The sequence below is a fragment of the Chelonoidis abingdonii genome, chromosome 19 (assembly GCF_003597395.2).
Source record: "Chelonoidis abingdonii isolate Lonesome George chromosome 19, CheloAbing_2.0, whole genome shotgun sequence".
In the NCBI taxonomy this organism is placed as follows: Eukaryota; Metazoa; Chordata; order Testudines; family Testudinidae; genus Chelonoidis; species Chelonoidis abingdonii.
The window spans coordinates 35352120-35368255 of NC_133787.1; the positions used below are offsets into that span (position 1 = coordinate 35352120).

The 16136-nt window shown below is 42.7% G+C and overlaps 1 protein-coding gene across 1 annotated transcript in view; it reads right to left on the reverse strand.

The window, feature by feature from the left end:
- ZDHHC7 (zDHHC palmitoyltransferase 7) overlaps positions 1–16136 on the reverse strand; it is a 37920-nt gene that overhangs the window by 2428 nt on the left and 19356 nt on the right. Inside the window, exons 4-7 of the mRNA XM_032793813.2 lie at positions 14336–14460; positions 11088–11184; positions 4743–4824; positions 1520–1650 (exon numbers count right to left, since the gene is read on the reverse strand). Coding sequence (XP_032649704.1) covers positions 1520–1650; positions 4743–4824; positions 11088–11184; positions 14336–14460 — 435 coding nt within the window. The remainder of the gene's footprint in view (positions 1–1519; positions 1651–4742; positions 4825–11087; positions 11185–14335; positions 14461–16136) is intronic.

Consider the following 16136-nt stretch of genomic DNA (forward strand, 5'->3'; position numbering starts at 1 on the left):
TGTACTTTATTTTCCTAAAGAAAGGTTAATACTCATTAGTACCATTCAGATTATGAAGATCTTCAATTATGTATGCCTATTATGTATACACGCAGACTAACTGGATAATGCGCATCTCTGGTAGCTATATAACATTAAAAAATCTTAAGCAAATTGAACGGCAACATGGAATATCTGGTTAAACAAAGTTTTGGATTAAAAGGGAGCATCATTACTGTACTCATCAGATTCAGAGTACAAACAACTCAAATTCCGGCAGTCAAAATGTTACGTCTGGGTGTCTTGTAGCAGTACAGTGCACTTCTATATTACGGGGTTCAAGTGAAGATGCTGTTAGCCAAGACCTGCAAGGACTAAGTGTCCTGCATTTCTCTCCAGCAAACCTTTAAAGCTGAATGGAAGATCAGCACCATGATCTGAAGAAACAACTCTATTCAACCCTCCCCACTATGGAATGGCCAGAATTGGGGGATCCCACAAGACTTTTTCCTGCCTCCCTTCAAAGAGAGAAGTAGGTTCTAAATTGGAAATCGTGACAAACCCTGGGCAGCAATTCAATCAGGCACCAACCTTGTGTGTGTGAAACAAATTAGTGCTATTTCTTTCTAAGAAAGAAATCAGAATGATTCATTGAGCTGTGGGGGAATGAAGCACAAAGTAAGTATTTAAAGCTTGCTGAATACATTGCATATTTAGTAAATATTTTTCTGCAACAGTATTTCATGAGAAGCGAAACACCGCAAGCTAGGGAGCTGTACTAATAAGAAGCTGTTAGATTCAATAATTGTAGTTATCAAAAATGAAATAAAACATCCATTACGAATCTCAACTCAAATCAGATCATTTACAGTACTCACTTCCCACTAAGAACAGTGGAACACTACCATTTGTTTTCCCTTTTGTAAAGCACACAGCTATTCAATATATAAGTGCAACATTTGCAAAGCAGCATCAGCTGAGAAAATTCAGGATGCCACTGTGAACTCAACTCCCTGACACCTTCAGTCAATTACTCACAATGAATAACTTTCTTCCAATGTTTACACTGCGATTTGGGGAGGAAAATGAATCATCACCAAGTATCAGCCAGTATATTATTTCAGTGCAGTAAAAAAGGTGCAAAAAAAGCACATCGCTAATCCCAGATTCGGCACATCATGTATACTTTTTTGGTGACAATCTGAGAATTATGAAAATCCCACCGTAACTGTTGAAGTAATTAAGGCACGCAAGCCTCAGAGAAAGAAAATGTAACTTGTTCTAAAAGCCTTTGAAAGTCTCACTCTACTGCATCATGTAGGGGAAGTCAATACTAAAGGAGAATGCATTTATTACACATCTGATCATTAGCAAAACATAATTATTTCTAATTCTCTCAGTAGCAGGGAAAATAATAGATGGTGAAGATATTCAAATTGTAAACACATCATAAAAGCCCCTCTATCGTATGCAAATAAAGCTACATCTAGTCAAGTCTTATATTAGAATTATTACACCAAGCAAGGGAAGTAGGTTTTACCGTTTCATCATTGCATATTGAGTGGATTTGGGTGCCAAACATAACAGCAGTGAAAGTGAGAAACAGAAAACCCTCAAGGCACAAGAAGACCATCAGGATCACAGTTACAGGCGGGGAAAAGTCACTGCATTCTGTGAAAAGAATAAACTTAATTATGAAAAAAATCACACCAAGAACCCATGCAAATAGCAACTCCAGAACAGTGTGTCTCCTCTTCAACATAAAGTGATAAAATATGTTTGTATTTATTTTACAGTGGCTAAATCAGATTTTGCAAATCTTTTATTTTTACTTTCCATCCCAGAGGCTGTACAGTTCTAGACAATTCAGTTCATTAGACAAGTAAATGCTAATTATTTGAAAGTGACTGCAGTCCTGCCTTGTCATATACAGGAACTCCTCACTTAACAGGGTGCAAGAGCAGGGGGACACCCTGACATTAGCCCCTCTCCTCCCCCCCTTGCACAGCAAGCAGGAGGCTCCCGGGATCAGCTCCAAGGCAGAGGGTGGGAGCAGCACATAGCAGCAGGGGGAGGGACAGCTGAACTGCTGGCAATTGATAGCCTGCTGGGCAGCCATGGCTCAAGGAACAGGAAGCTGATAGGGGAGCTGGCGGTCCATCCTGGTTCCAAGCCCTCACCAGCTAGCTCCAATGGGCTGCTCTTCCTGCAAGCAGTGGACAAAGCAGGCAGCTGCCAAACGATGTTATAAGGGAGCATTGCACAACTTTAAAAAGGATGCTCTCTAATTGATCAGCAACGTAACAATGAAACGACTAAGTGAGGAGTTACTGTACCACATTGCACTACATGAATGTACCTTGCCCTGGCGTAACCACAAGGCTACACCAATTTGAGAGCCAATAAGCAAAGACTTTGTACAACATTAGCCCAGGCTGCTCATATTACCAGATATAAAGTGAAGAGCAGCTAGACATGAATTCAGCACGAGACACAAACTGCAGACGTGAGAGCCCTGCCTGCTCCTGGTTGGCTGTTATATCTACCTGAGTTTTCATTCTTGCTGCTATGTTTTGCTTGCCAAAGCCCGAGCCCTGCTACCTGGGGACGAAGTAGTGGGGATTAGCTTACAGGCAGCCCAGTTGGGGCCGAAGCCTTTGGGCTTCGGCTTTGGTCCCTCCACCCGGGCGGCGGGGCTCAGGCTTTGGTAACCTCCCCACCCCTTCTTCCCCTGGGGTTGTGCAGTAATTTTTGTTGTCAGAAGGGGGTCACAGTGCAACTGAGTTTGAGAACCCCTGATCTAGGTGCTAGAGGGGTTAGCGAAAGAGTCTTGAGACTGAAAAACCTCAAGCATTTGTTAACAGAGGAGACTCTGGCTCAGAAGATATCTGTAGGGTTCCTAAACTCTTGCAATACCAGTAGTATCAAAGGTTTGGCTGAGTGGGAACCTGTGGAGCATGAATTTAGTACCCATGCAGCTGGTACCAAGCTCTGGGTATGGGAGTGAGTTGGCTCTGCTCCCCTCAGTAACTTAGGGAGGTGAACAGCCCTTGGTACAGTTAATTTTCTTGTTATCAGTACCAAATATTGGTCAGAGACAGCCCTCTCAGGTTATCTGAACTCAGTACTGGAGTCTGTCTTAGATGACAGACTCCTCTTTGCCTTTGTTGTACCAATCTCATTCAGCGCCTGCATGGAACTCCCACCGGGACTTGAGGTCTCCGCAGCCTTCTTGTTAAACAGTGACTGAGAGCTTCTTGGAGATTTACTCCTTACCTCCTCCTATTTCGAGGCAGGTGTAGATGACGACTTTGGTACTGTTGATTACTCAATGCCATGTACTTCTCTACTGATCTACGATGACTGAGATCTTGAGGTAGACGTAGCACTACTTGTACTGGGACATACAGCTTGCTCCATCATTAGAAGTTTAAATTTTATTTCTCTACTTTTTCAGGATCTACCCTTGAAGGAAGTGCAGATTGTGCACTTACTGGGGATATGAGTATCACCCAGACAGCAGAGGTACTGGGAGTGTAGGTCACTTATCGGAATAGCCTTGTGACAAAAGACACTCCCCTTGAATCCCAGGAGATCCCAGCATTCCTGAGCAAAACTAACCCCTATAAGGGGAGATCTCCTACCTACATAACTCTCTCTGATTGTTTTTTGAATTTTTTTTTAATAGCTCGAGTGAGGAAGAAATAAAAGAAACAACTGTCCCAACAACTGTAGCATCATAAGCTAAGTAACTATGAGGTAACTATCTGAGGAAAAAAACAAATGTTAAACAGGCATCACAGATTCCATCTCTGGTCAAAGGTGGGTGAGAAAGAACTGAAGGCCGTTCATCCCCACAGCCCCATACAGCCTTGGCGAGAGGCATGAGGATGTGTGGGGTGTCCCCAGGGGTCGAACGGGCACGGCTACCAAACATCTCCCAATAAAGGCACAGGCTACAGGGACACCTGACAAGGAGCACTCCAAGGGACATTATTCTAAGAAGCATGTACGCCTGGGCTATTTTTTTTTAAGCTTTCATAAGTTTCAGACCGTTAATAGGGATTTATTATGAGTTTTTTCCATATTTCAGTGCTGAGGAAGTTGTTAAAAGTAGCACTCTGTTCACAGTACGCATAAAGACTATAGATCACACAGCAGTTTGGACAGGTTGCCTTAAAGATGAGCCATGCACATTCCAAATTGCATTAAAACATGCAAAAATGAAATCAAGAGATGTGTGTATGAAAGACTGAAGTAAGGCCTTTTACGTTTGAGTCCTGGGTGAGGATATTCAATGAACCAAGCCCCTTACTTGGTCCCAAGACTTCCACCAGTATTGAGACCCTTATGAAATGTTGCCTCACCTATGCTCTAGAGCCCATCCCTAGATGTTATTATTCAAGGCAACTCCTGAGCCCCTCATCCACATGACCTCCCTGGTATTTACAGCAAAGATCCTCTATCCCCTTGCATTAAGGACCCTGGTATTCCTTCAGCCATATAACTTTCTTCATGATCTTGACAGCCCAGCGAGCTCTGGTGCACCAAAACATTGCCGTGAAATACTAATAAGCACAAGAAAGCATGGAGGAATTAGCTACTTTCAGCTAAGCACCACACAAGAAAACAAGATGGCATGAGCAGGCAAGAGAATATTCATGGCATTTTGTGTTACATAGTTAAAAAATCATAAAATGTTTGCAAATGTTTTATTTATAAACACTGCTTGGTTATGGTGGTAGAAGTAAACACATGCTTACCAGTCCACTGTCCTCGGACACAAGAGAAAAACTGAAACCCACACAGAATGAGTGCATGAGCTGAAACTAGGGCTATATACATCTGGAAATAAATAGAAATTTGCTTAGTCTTGATCATTTTGTCAGTCAGTAAAGCAGACATTCCTTGCAGCCAGTTTTTATGATTAGGAAATTACATGCTTGGGTGCAGTATCATTTATTAATTAGATAAAATGGAGTAAAACCAACTCCAGCAAAGTTCAAATAAAAAAATCTCAGCAAGTACAACGAAGTACACTAATTTATTAGCTCTTTGGATCAGATTACAATTACAAATGTAATAAAATGGAAAAAAAGGATTACTAACCTTTCTGTAACTGTTGTTCTTTGAGATGTGTTGCTCACGTCCATTCCATATTAGGTTTGGGTGCGTGCCAAGTCAGCCGCTGCCAGAGATTTTTCCCTCAGTGGCATCAGTCAGGCTGGCTCTAGCGCTCTCTGGAGCGGTGCACATATGCATTAGTATAAGGGGCGCCACCAGTCCCACATCCTCTCAGTGCTTTCTTGCTGGCCAACTCCAACAGAGGGATCGGAAGGTAGTTCGTGGAATGGACATGAGAGATGCATCTCAAAGAACAGTTACAGAAAGATAGTAACTGTTTTTCTTCTTCGAGTGCTTGCTCATGTCCATTCCATGTTAGGTGACTCACAAGCAGTACCTCAGAAAGTGGGCTCAGAGTTCAGGGACATGCTGACTGCAGCACTGCTCTTCCAAACCTGGAGTCATCTCAAACCATTTGGGTGACGGCAAAGTGGAATGCAAAGGCACAAACCAATGACCAAGTTGCAGCCCTTCAGAGGTCTTGGATTGGAACCTACAGGAGGAATGCCGCTGAAGAGGCCTGAGCTCTTGTGGAGTGAGTGATTAGAGTCGCCAGAGATGGGACATTCGCCTGTTCGTAGCATGCCTGAATACAGGAGGTTATCCAGGATGAGATCCTCTGAGCTGACACTGGAAGTCCTTTCATCCTTTCTGCTACTGCTACAAAGAGTCATATGGATTTGTGAAAGAATTTAGTCCTCTTGCTATAGAAGGTAAGGGCAAGCTTAACATCCACTGAGCGAAGCTGCCGCTATTCTGAATTCTGGTGAGGCTTTGGGAAAAAGACTGGCAGAAAAAATGACCTGGTTGCTATGGGACTGTGAAACCACCTTTGGCAAGAAGGCCAGGTGCGGGTGCAGCTGGACTCTGTCCTTGACGAACATTGTGTATGGAGGCTCTAACGCAAGGGCCTTGATTTCAGAGACCCTTCTGGCTGAAGTGATCACTACCGGGAAGGCGACCTTCCAGGAAAGAAGTAGCAGAGGGCATGATGCTAGTGTCTCAAAGGGAGGACCCATGAGTCTCAAAAGGACCAAGTTTAAGACCCACAGGGGAATCAGCTTGTGAGCCTGTGGTTAAAGTCTCTCCAATTCCTTAAGAAAACAGTGCCATCTCGTAAGAGAACACTGATCTTCCACCCACCGGTGGGTGGAAGGCCAAAATTGCTCCTAGATGCGAAAGCCAGACCTTGTTGCTCTAGATGGAGCAAGTAGTCCAGGGTGGACGCAAAGGAAGACTGAGTCAGAGACACGCCTCAATGGGATGACCATATCGAGAACCGCTTCCATTTGGCGAGGTAGGTAGCCCTAGTGGATGGCTTCCTACTGCCCAGCAAGACCTGTTTAACTTATTCCAAACAGGCTTGCTCCTCTGGGTTTAGCCATGCAACTTCCATGCAGTTAGGTGAAGGAAGCGGAGGTTCAGGTGGAGTAACCAACCGTGGTCTTATGAGATCAGGTGTGGACGGAGTGGGAGCAGCATGCCAATACAGTGCTGGCACGGTCACACCGGGGCTATAAGAATAACTCTTGCCTTGTCAATCTTGATCTTCAGGAGGACCTTGTGAACCAGAGGAACTGGAGAAAATACGCAGAATAGTAGCTCTGTCCATGGAAGCAGGAAAACAATGGAGAGGGAGCCCAGACTGTGCCCAGGCAACAAGCAAAACTGTTGGCATTTTCTATTCTGCCTGGTTGCAAACAGGTCTCCCTCTCTTTGGAAGACGAACCTGGTGACCTCTGGGTAAAGGGACCATCTGTGGTGAAAGGAGGAGGATCTGCTGAGGTGATCCACCAGGGTGTTCTCCAGGCTCCCGGAAGATGTGAAGTCTCGAGGTGTGTGGAATGCTTCATGCACAATTCCCATAGACAGATGGCCTTCTGACACAAAGCAGAGGATCTGGCTCCTCCGTTTGTTGATGCAGAACATAGCCACGGTGTTGTCCATCAGTATCTGCACTACCTTTCCTGAGATCTGTGGGAGGAACACTAGGTGGACTCCCCAACCTAGGTTAGAAGCATCCAAGACTAGAGACACCAAAGGCTAGAGGGCAACGAAGGGGAGGCTCATTAACACTGACAGGAGCTGCTTCCACTCCAAGGATGGGGGTTGGAACAGTAAGTACTAAGCCCAAATGGTGTCTGTTTGGGGCATACACTAAAGCTAACCATGTCTGCAGAGGTCTGAGTCGCGGCCTCGGGCGTCGGACCATGTAAGTGCACATGGCCATATGCCCAAGGCAAGACCATGTTGGGCTGAAGTGAGATAACTGATCCAAAACCAAGGGGGAGGTAGGGTCCAAACTGGGAATTGGTATAGCACCCATGGGTGCACCTTCAAAAACGCCTGCTTGGGCTCACCGGAATACCTATGAGACCCTGTAAGTGAGGCTGAGGTGGACAGCAGTGGCTGACAGCGTTTGTAACTTCCTCCCTTTCTATTAAAGGATTCCTGTCTTGGAGCCAGAGCTGAGAAGTGGGTCGGCTGCTGAGGCCTGAAGTGCTTCTTCAAAGTTGATGGAGCATAGAGGTCCAGGGACCACAGTGGCCCTTTAGTCCTTCAGGTCATGGAGCTTTGTATCAGTCTGCTCCAAGAATGAGGAGCCTTTGAAAGGGAGGTCCTGGATCTACTGTTGGACCTCGTGAGGTAGCTCCGAGGGTCTGCAGTCAAGAACATCGCCTCATGGTCACTGCAGAGACCATTGTCCTTGCCGCCACCATCAGCTGCTTCTAATACCACCTGGAGTGAGGCCCTGGCAACATTCTTACCCTTCTCTAAGAGGGTAGAGAATTCCTGCCTTGAGCCCTGAGGCATAAAGTCTTTGAACTTGGACAAGAAGTCCCACAGCTTGTAGTCATCTCTCCCCAGCTGTCGAATAAACTTTCCTCCCAAACACATCAAGTTTCTTTGTGTCCGTTTGAGGGTAGTGCCCATCTGGCCTCCTTGTTGGTCGCTGATACAAAGGACCCTGGAGAGGGATGGGAGGATAGATACTCATACCCGCTGGCCATCACACAATATTTCTTCTCAGCCCTCTTTGAGGTGGAGGGCAGAGAAGAAGAGGTTTGCCATAGGGCCCTGATCAGATCCATTATAGCCTCATTAATGGACAGGGCAATCTCAGAAGGAGCTGCTGCAGCCAGAATGTCAACAAGGATGTGGATGGTTCCTTGAGTTCCTCAGTCTCTAGCCCCAGGATAGCTGCTATCTGCTTTAGGAACTCTGATGAGTCCTGAAGTTAGCCTGTGGAAGCAAGATATTCAGCCCTGAGACAGCCTCATATGAGGAGGCGGAGGCGGCGGCTTGTACTGGAGGGAGGAGGTTTTTTTTTCTCTTCCTCAGCCTCATCATCATCCATGGGGGCTACATCCTGAATATGGGTATTGGGGTTGGTACCGGAGTCGGGGTTCGATGCCGAGCAGGATGGAGCAGGACCCCACCTCTCAGAAGCAACTGAGTAAGATCGGCAGGAATGTGGATCCAGTACTGGGGGAAAACCCCAAGGATTCCAGTATGACCATTGCATAAGCCACACTTCCCTTGGCCATGCGACGGTGGGAGGACCCATACTGAGGTCGAGTGGTATACAGGATGGGTGCCAGAGGTGGCCCTTAGGCTGGACATATGGTTCTATCTCAGACTCAGATGAAGAACCCTCCTGAAGTGACCATGGCGAAGCAGTACCCTCTTAGCCTCCATTTCATGCCAAGTGTCCAGAGATCAGTGGTGGACAGGAGATTCTCCCAAACACTTCACACAACTGGAGTGTGTGTTGCTCACGGACATAGGCTTGCCACAAGAGGCACGGGTTTGAAACTCGTGGGCCGGGCATGCCTGTCGCCACAGGGGAAGACAGCACCTTAACAATAAGGAGACTGGGGTTCTAACTATTTACACTAATGCTATTTACAATATATACACTACAACTATACTTAAGACAAACTATGGAACAGAGTAAGAAACCACTAAGAAGAACGCCTTGCCGAAGCAAGAGTTGTTCCAGCAACTGTCTCGGGCAGGAAGAAGAAACTGAGGAGGGTGCGGTGTTGGTGGCTCTCCTATATCAGTGCATAAGTGCATGGGTTGAGAGGGCGCTATAGCTGATCTGATGGATACCACTGAGGGAAAAATCTTCACCAATTGTGCACGCACATCTAACATGGAATGCAAGCACTCGAAGAACTACTAATGGATTTTAAGTCATTGAAACACTGGACTCAAACACTGATTAAAAGAAGCATGGCTAATATCTACTAATAGCCTCTCCAAGGCAGGGGAGAAATTAGGGGAAGGAGAAGGGCAGTGGTACTCTTCCAAGGTCTGCCCATGCGAGTTGCCATTGAGCCTGTTGTGCAGATGCTCAAAATATGGTTGCATTCTGACCTCAATTCCTTAGCTCCTTAGACTTATGTCCTCTCTCAGCAGGGCTCAGATTCCCAACTAGGCTCTACCAGGCTCCTTCTTGTGTGAAGGAAAGTGCCGCCCTCTCCTAAACAACACTCACTTGTGGCACCAAAAGGAGAAGTCACTCACTGTAAATTGTGCAGACGTAGGTATGCTCCCTCTCCTTTCTTACATGAGGAATTAAATTGTGAACAATGACATTTAAAATCACCACCGGGTATCTCAGAGCTATTGTTCAAGGCTTACTGCAGACTCATGTAGTTATCATCAGTTCACTTTAGGGTCGCAAAGAAAACCTCAAAACAGATTTTAAATGAAAACTGAGATTCTGCAGAACAAGATCACAGCTTGAGCAAGGTACCAGCATATTATATCAGCGTGATCCAAGTCCTGCCCCCAGGCATATAACTGTCACATTGCAAACTTTAAAAACTAGTAATATACTAGGTTGTATAATGCAATATACTGCACACAGTGAAATGGTATAATGTTGCACATTCAGGGTATGTATTCCTAGGGGAATCCTGCACCACGGTGTCCGCACACCATACATGTGTGTCCCACAGATTTTTTTTTTCTCTGCAGAAAATACATTCTGCTGGAGAGGCTCTGCAATTACACCTTTTTCCCACCAGGGGCTGCTGTGGCACCAGAACAGAAGCAGCCAGCCCACTGCTCACCTGCCTAGTGGTCAGCAGCTGGCAGGGAGAGAGCAGAAGCTGTTCCTCAGAGCCCTGCCTGTGGGGGCCAGGTGAGGCGGCACGGGATACAGCGGTGTGTGTGTGGGGGAGACAGAGTGGGAAACATGGGGCTGCTGGGGGCGGGGGGTGTCACAAACTGGGATTCAGAGGGGCAGTAGGGGACCAGACTGGAATAGGGATTAAATGGGAGTGGGGATGCAGGGACACATGGGGTCAGCAGGTGGTGAGGGGAGGGATGTCCAGGGACACAAGCACAGGGGCAGATGTGCCTGACTGGGAGAGGCTAAGGGTCAGCCAAAGTCTGCATGAGGGAGGCTCCCCAACTCCCTAACACCCGGCCCCCCCCCCAAAAAAAAAAACAAACAAACCAAAAACACAACTGTTTCATACTTCTCCCATCCACACCCAACAACCCTCCAGGTTCATTCTCAGGCTTCTTCCCAGCAATTACTTCCCTCTCCCTCAGCTCCTTCATTACCCTTCAAACCTTTACTCTGCTTTTGAGGGTGTGGGAAATACAGTTCCGTATTGTAGTTCATACGAATGATTATTTAAAATTCTGTATTAATATGCTTAGGAATCTATTTGTCAAAAAAACATTTCCTGAATCTTTTTTGTTGTCTATATTGTTGGAGACATACTTGTTAACAGGTATTTTGAAATAAATTACCAAAATAATTGAAACTGGCTTGATTATATTGTGTTTTGTCAAATAAACATGCAGAATTTTAAAATATTGTACACAACATTTTTAATTTTTTGGTGAAGAATTCCCCCAAGAGTAAGGGTACGGCTAAATAGTGAGCAATTGAATCCTGGGGTAAGTATGTTCATATTTATGTTCATATTTAGAACAATTTGTTGGTAATCTGTACTCACCGTAAACAGCACGAAAAACCTCTGGTTTTTCTCTCCTACACAATTATTCACCCATGGGCAGTGATGATCCATCTTTCGAATACATCGCTTGCAAATACTTGTGGAGAGGGAGAGAGAAATAGGCACTTTTTATTTATTTATTTATTAAAAGGATCTAAATTTTACTGTAAGAAAGAACACGTAGTGTGTCTCAGCCAAAAATTAATATGCAGAATTTAATGAAAGCTGAAGGGAAAAAAGCAAAGGTTTTAACTAGTTTTGTCTGTTGTGGTTTACCAATTTAGAAGAATATGTTTTCTTCAAAAACACGTATGCCACGACTTCTGAGAGAGCGTAAATGACTTTATAGAAAAGACTTGTTTCATACCCACTAAAATGAATATCGCCATGCTCCAAAAAGGATAAATGTGTACATCCCAATTGTATATATTTTTTATTTTTTAATAACCCTGTAGCTACAAGCACACCATGTAAGCAGAGCTTCAATCCTTTCCAGATTCAAGGTAATAAAAACAGCCAAAAGCAGTATTTGGCAGAAAGTACCTTACAGATAAATTGACCTAATATCTGCAAGAAGGGAAATTTTCAATCTCCCCAGAAACGTTCACAGCTGTTTTACTACCCACACAACTCTATCAAATATACTGAACATGTGCGCACAGCCAAAATGCTTCAGAGAACAGTCTAAACTTCATTTATAAATTGTCAATTCCCTTTCATTTCTCAGAAATAAAATCTATCATTAAATTACAAAAGATTCAATCAGGAGCAGCATATGATATACAACATACATTCAGATGTAGTATCATCTTTATCCGCTGCTGGACGAGTACCAATGGGCTGTTCAACGCATGCCTTCAAATTAGATCTGCTTTGTGTGTGTGTGTGGCTTTGTCTGTTGGACATTTCTGGCAACAATTCCAGAAATCTTTCACCACATCTCTTTGTTAGACTTAAGGGCTATCAACCAACATTTCTCTTAAAGTTAGTTGCAAAAGAATCCAATTAAAATCTCTACATTCTACAGTGCAAAATAAAACAGTTGTTATATTTGTTGCCATCTTTCCCCAGACTGATCATTTAAGTAATAAATATCTTTCATTTTCCTAACTTAATATGAGGTGAGCTTGAAGAGTTACAGATTTTCTTGTTGACTATGCAAAACCATTAAATCCCTTCAACTTCAACAGTAATAAATGAATAGTTCTGGTGTATTATGAATAAATATATTCAGATAGATTAATAAAAACAATGGATGTTTATGATAGGTTTATTTTAAAACCATCCCAAGGAGACAACTAAAGTAACGACACTCAGTAAAGACTTGAATTTAGAAAAATAATGCAATGTTAAAAACTTCTCTATTATGTGATTACGATCTCAGTTATGATTCCCAAAAAGTAAGATTGCTTGCCCTTTTTAACAAGAATATTTTCCATTCCTATATAGTGTTAACCTACATATCCACCCCAAGTTATGGATGCTGTGAAAGTTGTTTTCCTGATCTGTGCAATTAAATTTCCATACTTATTGCTATCATAGCATTTCCACAGCATTTCTTGGATGTAAAAAAAGACTCAAATCTTGCTCCTAGAGACACCAAAATAGTTATGAGTACCTTTCAATCAAATGTCTAAAAAGTGCTTTACCATTACAATCTATTTAATAGGTAGGCTAAGGCAGAGATTAAGTTAAATAAAGAGCCAGTTACAGAAGAACTTGGGAGACAGATTTCCAGGAACCAGGCTAGAAGATGTACTTCTTAGCTCCTGTTCTACTGTCTGATGACTAGACAATGCTTGTGTCTATCTGGAACATCTGACCTATACACTTGCTAAAGTGCAGGAAAGTAAAATTGTAACCTTCTGAAAAGAATACAATCATATTGCTTAAAGAAAACACTTAAAATTGAAATCATCAAAGGCTCAGATCCTCACAAGCACCATTCCTTACAGGCCAAGTTCTTGTTAGGTTTAAAAAGAAAAGGCATTTGAGTTCTGTGTATTAAGAACATGTATGAAGACGCAACTGAAGAGACTCTCCCCATCTCGGGGTTAGATAATTTAACAATGATTACGTATTTACATGGAACTTTCTCTTCCCACTCCACATACTAAAACAAAATTCACATCCAAGATAAGAACAAGATTTCAGCTCCAAGACAGACAGTTTATATGGAAGGTTTCAGAGTAGCAGTTTATATGGAAGTGACTTCTCAACCATAATCTTACAACTAGAGTGACAAAACAGATAATTTATATCAACTGCAATTTTTTTTTTTTTTACAGTCATTTCCATAATGATTTGCATTTTAGCATTCCAACAAAAGTTCATTCGCATCCTTTAGGTAAGCAGAAACTGTCAATATATTACACAGCTGGATATATCTTACTCTATACAGAGAGGTGCTATTAAAAACATTACACACATGTAGCTCTGTGTATATAAACATGCATACACAGTATACAAATATTTAGAAGTCTCTTAGTTACACACAGAGACATACTTAAGTTAATCTTTCCAGTGGTTGAACATTACAGGTGCACCTAAAATATGCCTTCAAGCTAACAGGAACAGAGTGAATTTAAAGTAGATAGATCTACTATACTTTATAGAATATCCTAATCCAAGATTATGATAATCACATCTTTCATTACTCAGAACACTCTCCAATGAACTGAGGAATATTTCATTGGTTTAACAAACTGTTTATGCATGCTGCCTAGGGGAGGAAAAAAACAACCGAGTAGTCAATCCACATGCCCAAGAACGTGTTATTGTGAACAGACCTTTTCAGAATTTTCAGGAAGAGCACACATTGAGGTGGCCATTTCAAATGTACTTGCAATTAACTTCTTCATTTAAAATTACTCTTGTAACCAGAACAATAACTCCAGAATCCAATATCAAAGTAAGACCAGTGTATAAAAGTTTTTTTTGTTTTTTTTAAATTTTTTAGCTAATGGAGTAAATGATAAGAGGAAAAACTTTCTGCTCTACAACAAAATTTACCAAATAGCAATGAGATCCTTTGAAACTTTTAGGCTTCTTCCCTGCTCCACCTCAAGTTTTTATATCTATTCTATAGACAAATATACACAGTTTTGTAGTACAAAGTCTGCAAAACTGTCAGTAAATCAAAGCAAGAAACCTGCAGACCATGTTCATTAGCTACTTTATACTTGTTTTTAGAATTTCACTTTCAAATATCTTTACGAATGTTTACTTTAAAGAAAAAAATGATATACCTGCAATGATGTGCACGTTCTGGTTTGATACTACAGCATTTTGGACATTTGTAGATCACTTCCCCTGGTTTCAGATGCAAACTCTCCATATATTCTTTAGTGGCATTTCCTTTTGGTACAGCCCCCTAAATATTTAAAATGGAGTGAGAGAAGAAATTATCTTAAATTAGGAAAGATAACACTTTTTAAAATCACTTTTTAACAGCAGATTTGAACAGGTTTGACTATTCAACATTTTAATATGGAGTGTATTAAATATAAAATGTTTTTCACACTAAGCCCATTTTAGTACAGACATTATTTTCCTCTTATAGGAATCTGCACTCAGCACAATTTCCAAAATCAGTTTGATCAAAACAGGCCTAAGATAAGGCTGAACATCTTCCAGAGAAACCACAACCCATTAGCACCCAGTTCAGTTTCAAGTGAACTGCCACAAACTTGGACAGAATCCATGATCTTTACCTACAAATGTCAAAACTGCAGTCAGAATCTTTGCTTAGGGTTGAAAAGATTTGTTGTAAGTGAGCAAATCAGGAAAGGGACATGCCTCCTTTTAGAGGTATATAGTAGGTTAACTATTCTGAAGCCCAAAAGCTAGGGCAATCAGCTATTGACATTACTAAGAAGCCCAGAGTGAACCAAGAACAGTTTGAAAGCTTTTGCTTTGGATTGTCTTGTCTTTAAGGGTTTAGTCAAACTGCTAGAATGAAATCAAAAGGATTTATATGACAGAAGTGTGGAGTGTATGACAAGGGCAAAGGTGTTACATGGTAAAAATTCACTCAGGCTCCCTCCCAACCCGTTTTCTAAAAATGATGAATGTGCTGCTTGTTTTTCTACACTCAGAACACGCTAATGCTGATGTTCTGGGTGATGGTGGAGAAGTATCAGGAAAAGAGTAGTTGCATTTGGAGCCTGTTATTGTCAGTCTTTGCAATTGTTTGTGATTTTCATTTACACAATCTAGTAAAAAAAAATCAGGTTATTTAAATGATTTAAGGAAGCTCTTCTGGAGAGAAAACTGAGCTCTGCCAGATCTTAACACAGGAATGCGTATTTCCCTCCTGTTCAACAGGAGGGAATTTCCACTGAAGCAGAATGTTTTGTCAACCCACGTCCACACCCCAACGTTTCGCATTCTATGGCTTCTCTTCACTAAAGTCAAGGTATAACTTAGGGCTTGCCTTCACTTCTGGGATAAGTTGACCTATGTTACGGCTACCACAGCTAAGTGAATAACGTAGCTTAGGTCTACTTACCCCGGTGTCTTCATTGTGCTGCATCGACGGGAAGCACTCTGCAGTTGACTTACCTTGCTCTTCTCGGAGAGGTGGTGTACCGGGGTCAACTGGAGAGTGCTCTGCCGTCGATTTAGCAGGTCTTCACTAGATCCACTAAATCAACCCCTGCTGCATTGATTGCAGCAGCACTGATCTCCCGATGTCCCCATAGTGAAGACCAGCCCTTACTGTTGCTCCTAACGAGACTCCTGTTAAATACAAAAAGCTTTAGCTCAAGTTAAGTGATTCTGTACACTTGAGCTAACTGGCCCATCAGGGGGCATGTTGATGCTGGAGCTAGTAATGCAGAGCAGACTCCACGACTCTGTGCTGCTCAAACATCGTTTATGAGTGTGACCATTCTCATTCAATGCACAGGTAGAGATCGTGGAAAAACAACATCGCTTGCTTCATAACCTAAGTCGTGCAGAACGCAATGCCATCCACAGCCTCAGAAACCACCCTGACATTATCATCAAAGAGGCTGATAAAGGAGGTGCTGTTGTCATCATGAACAG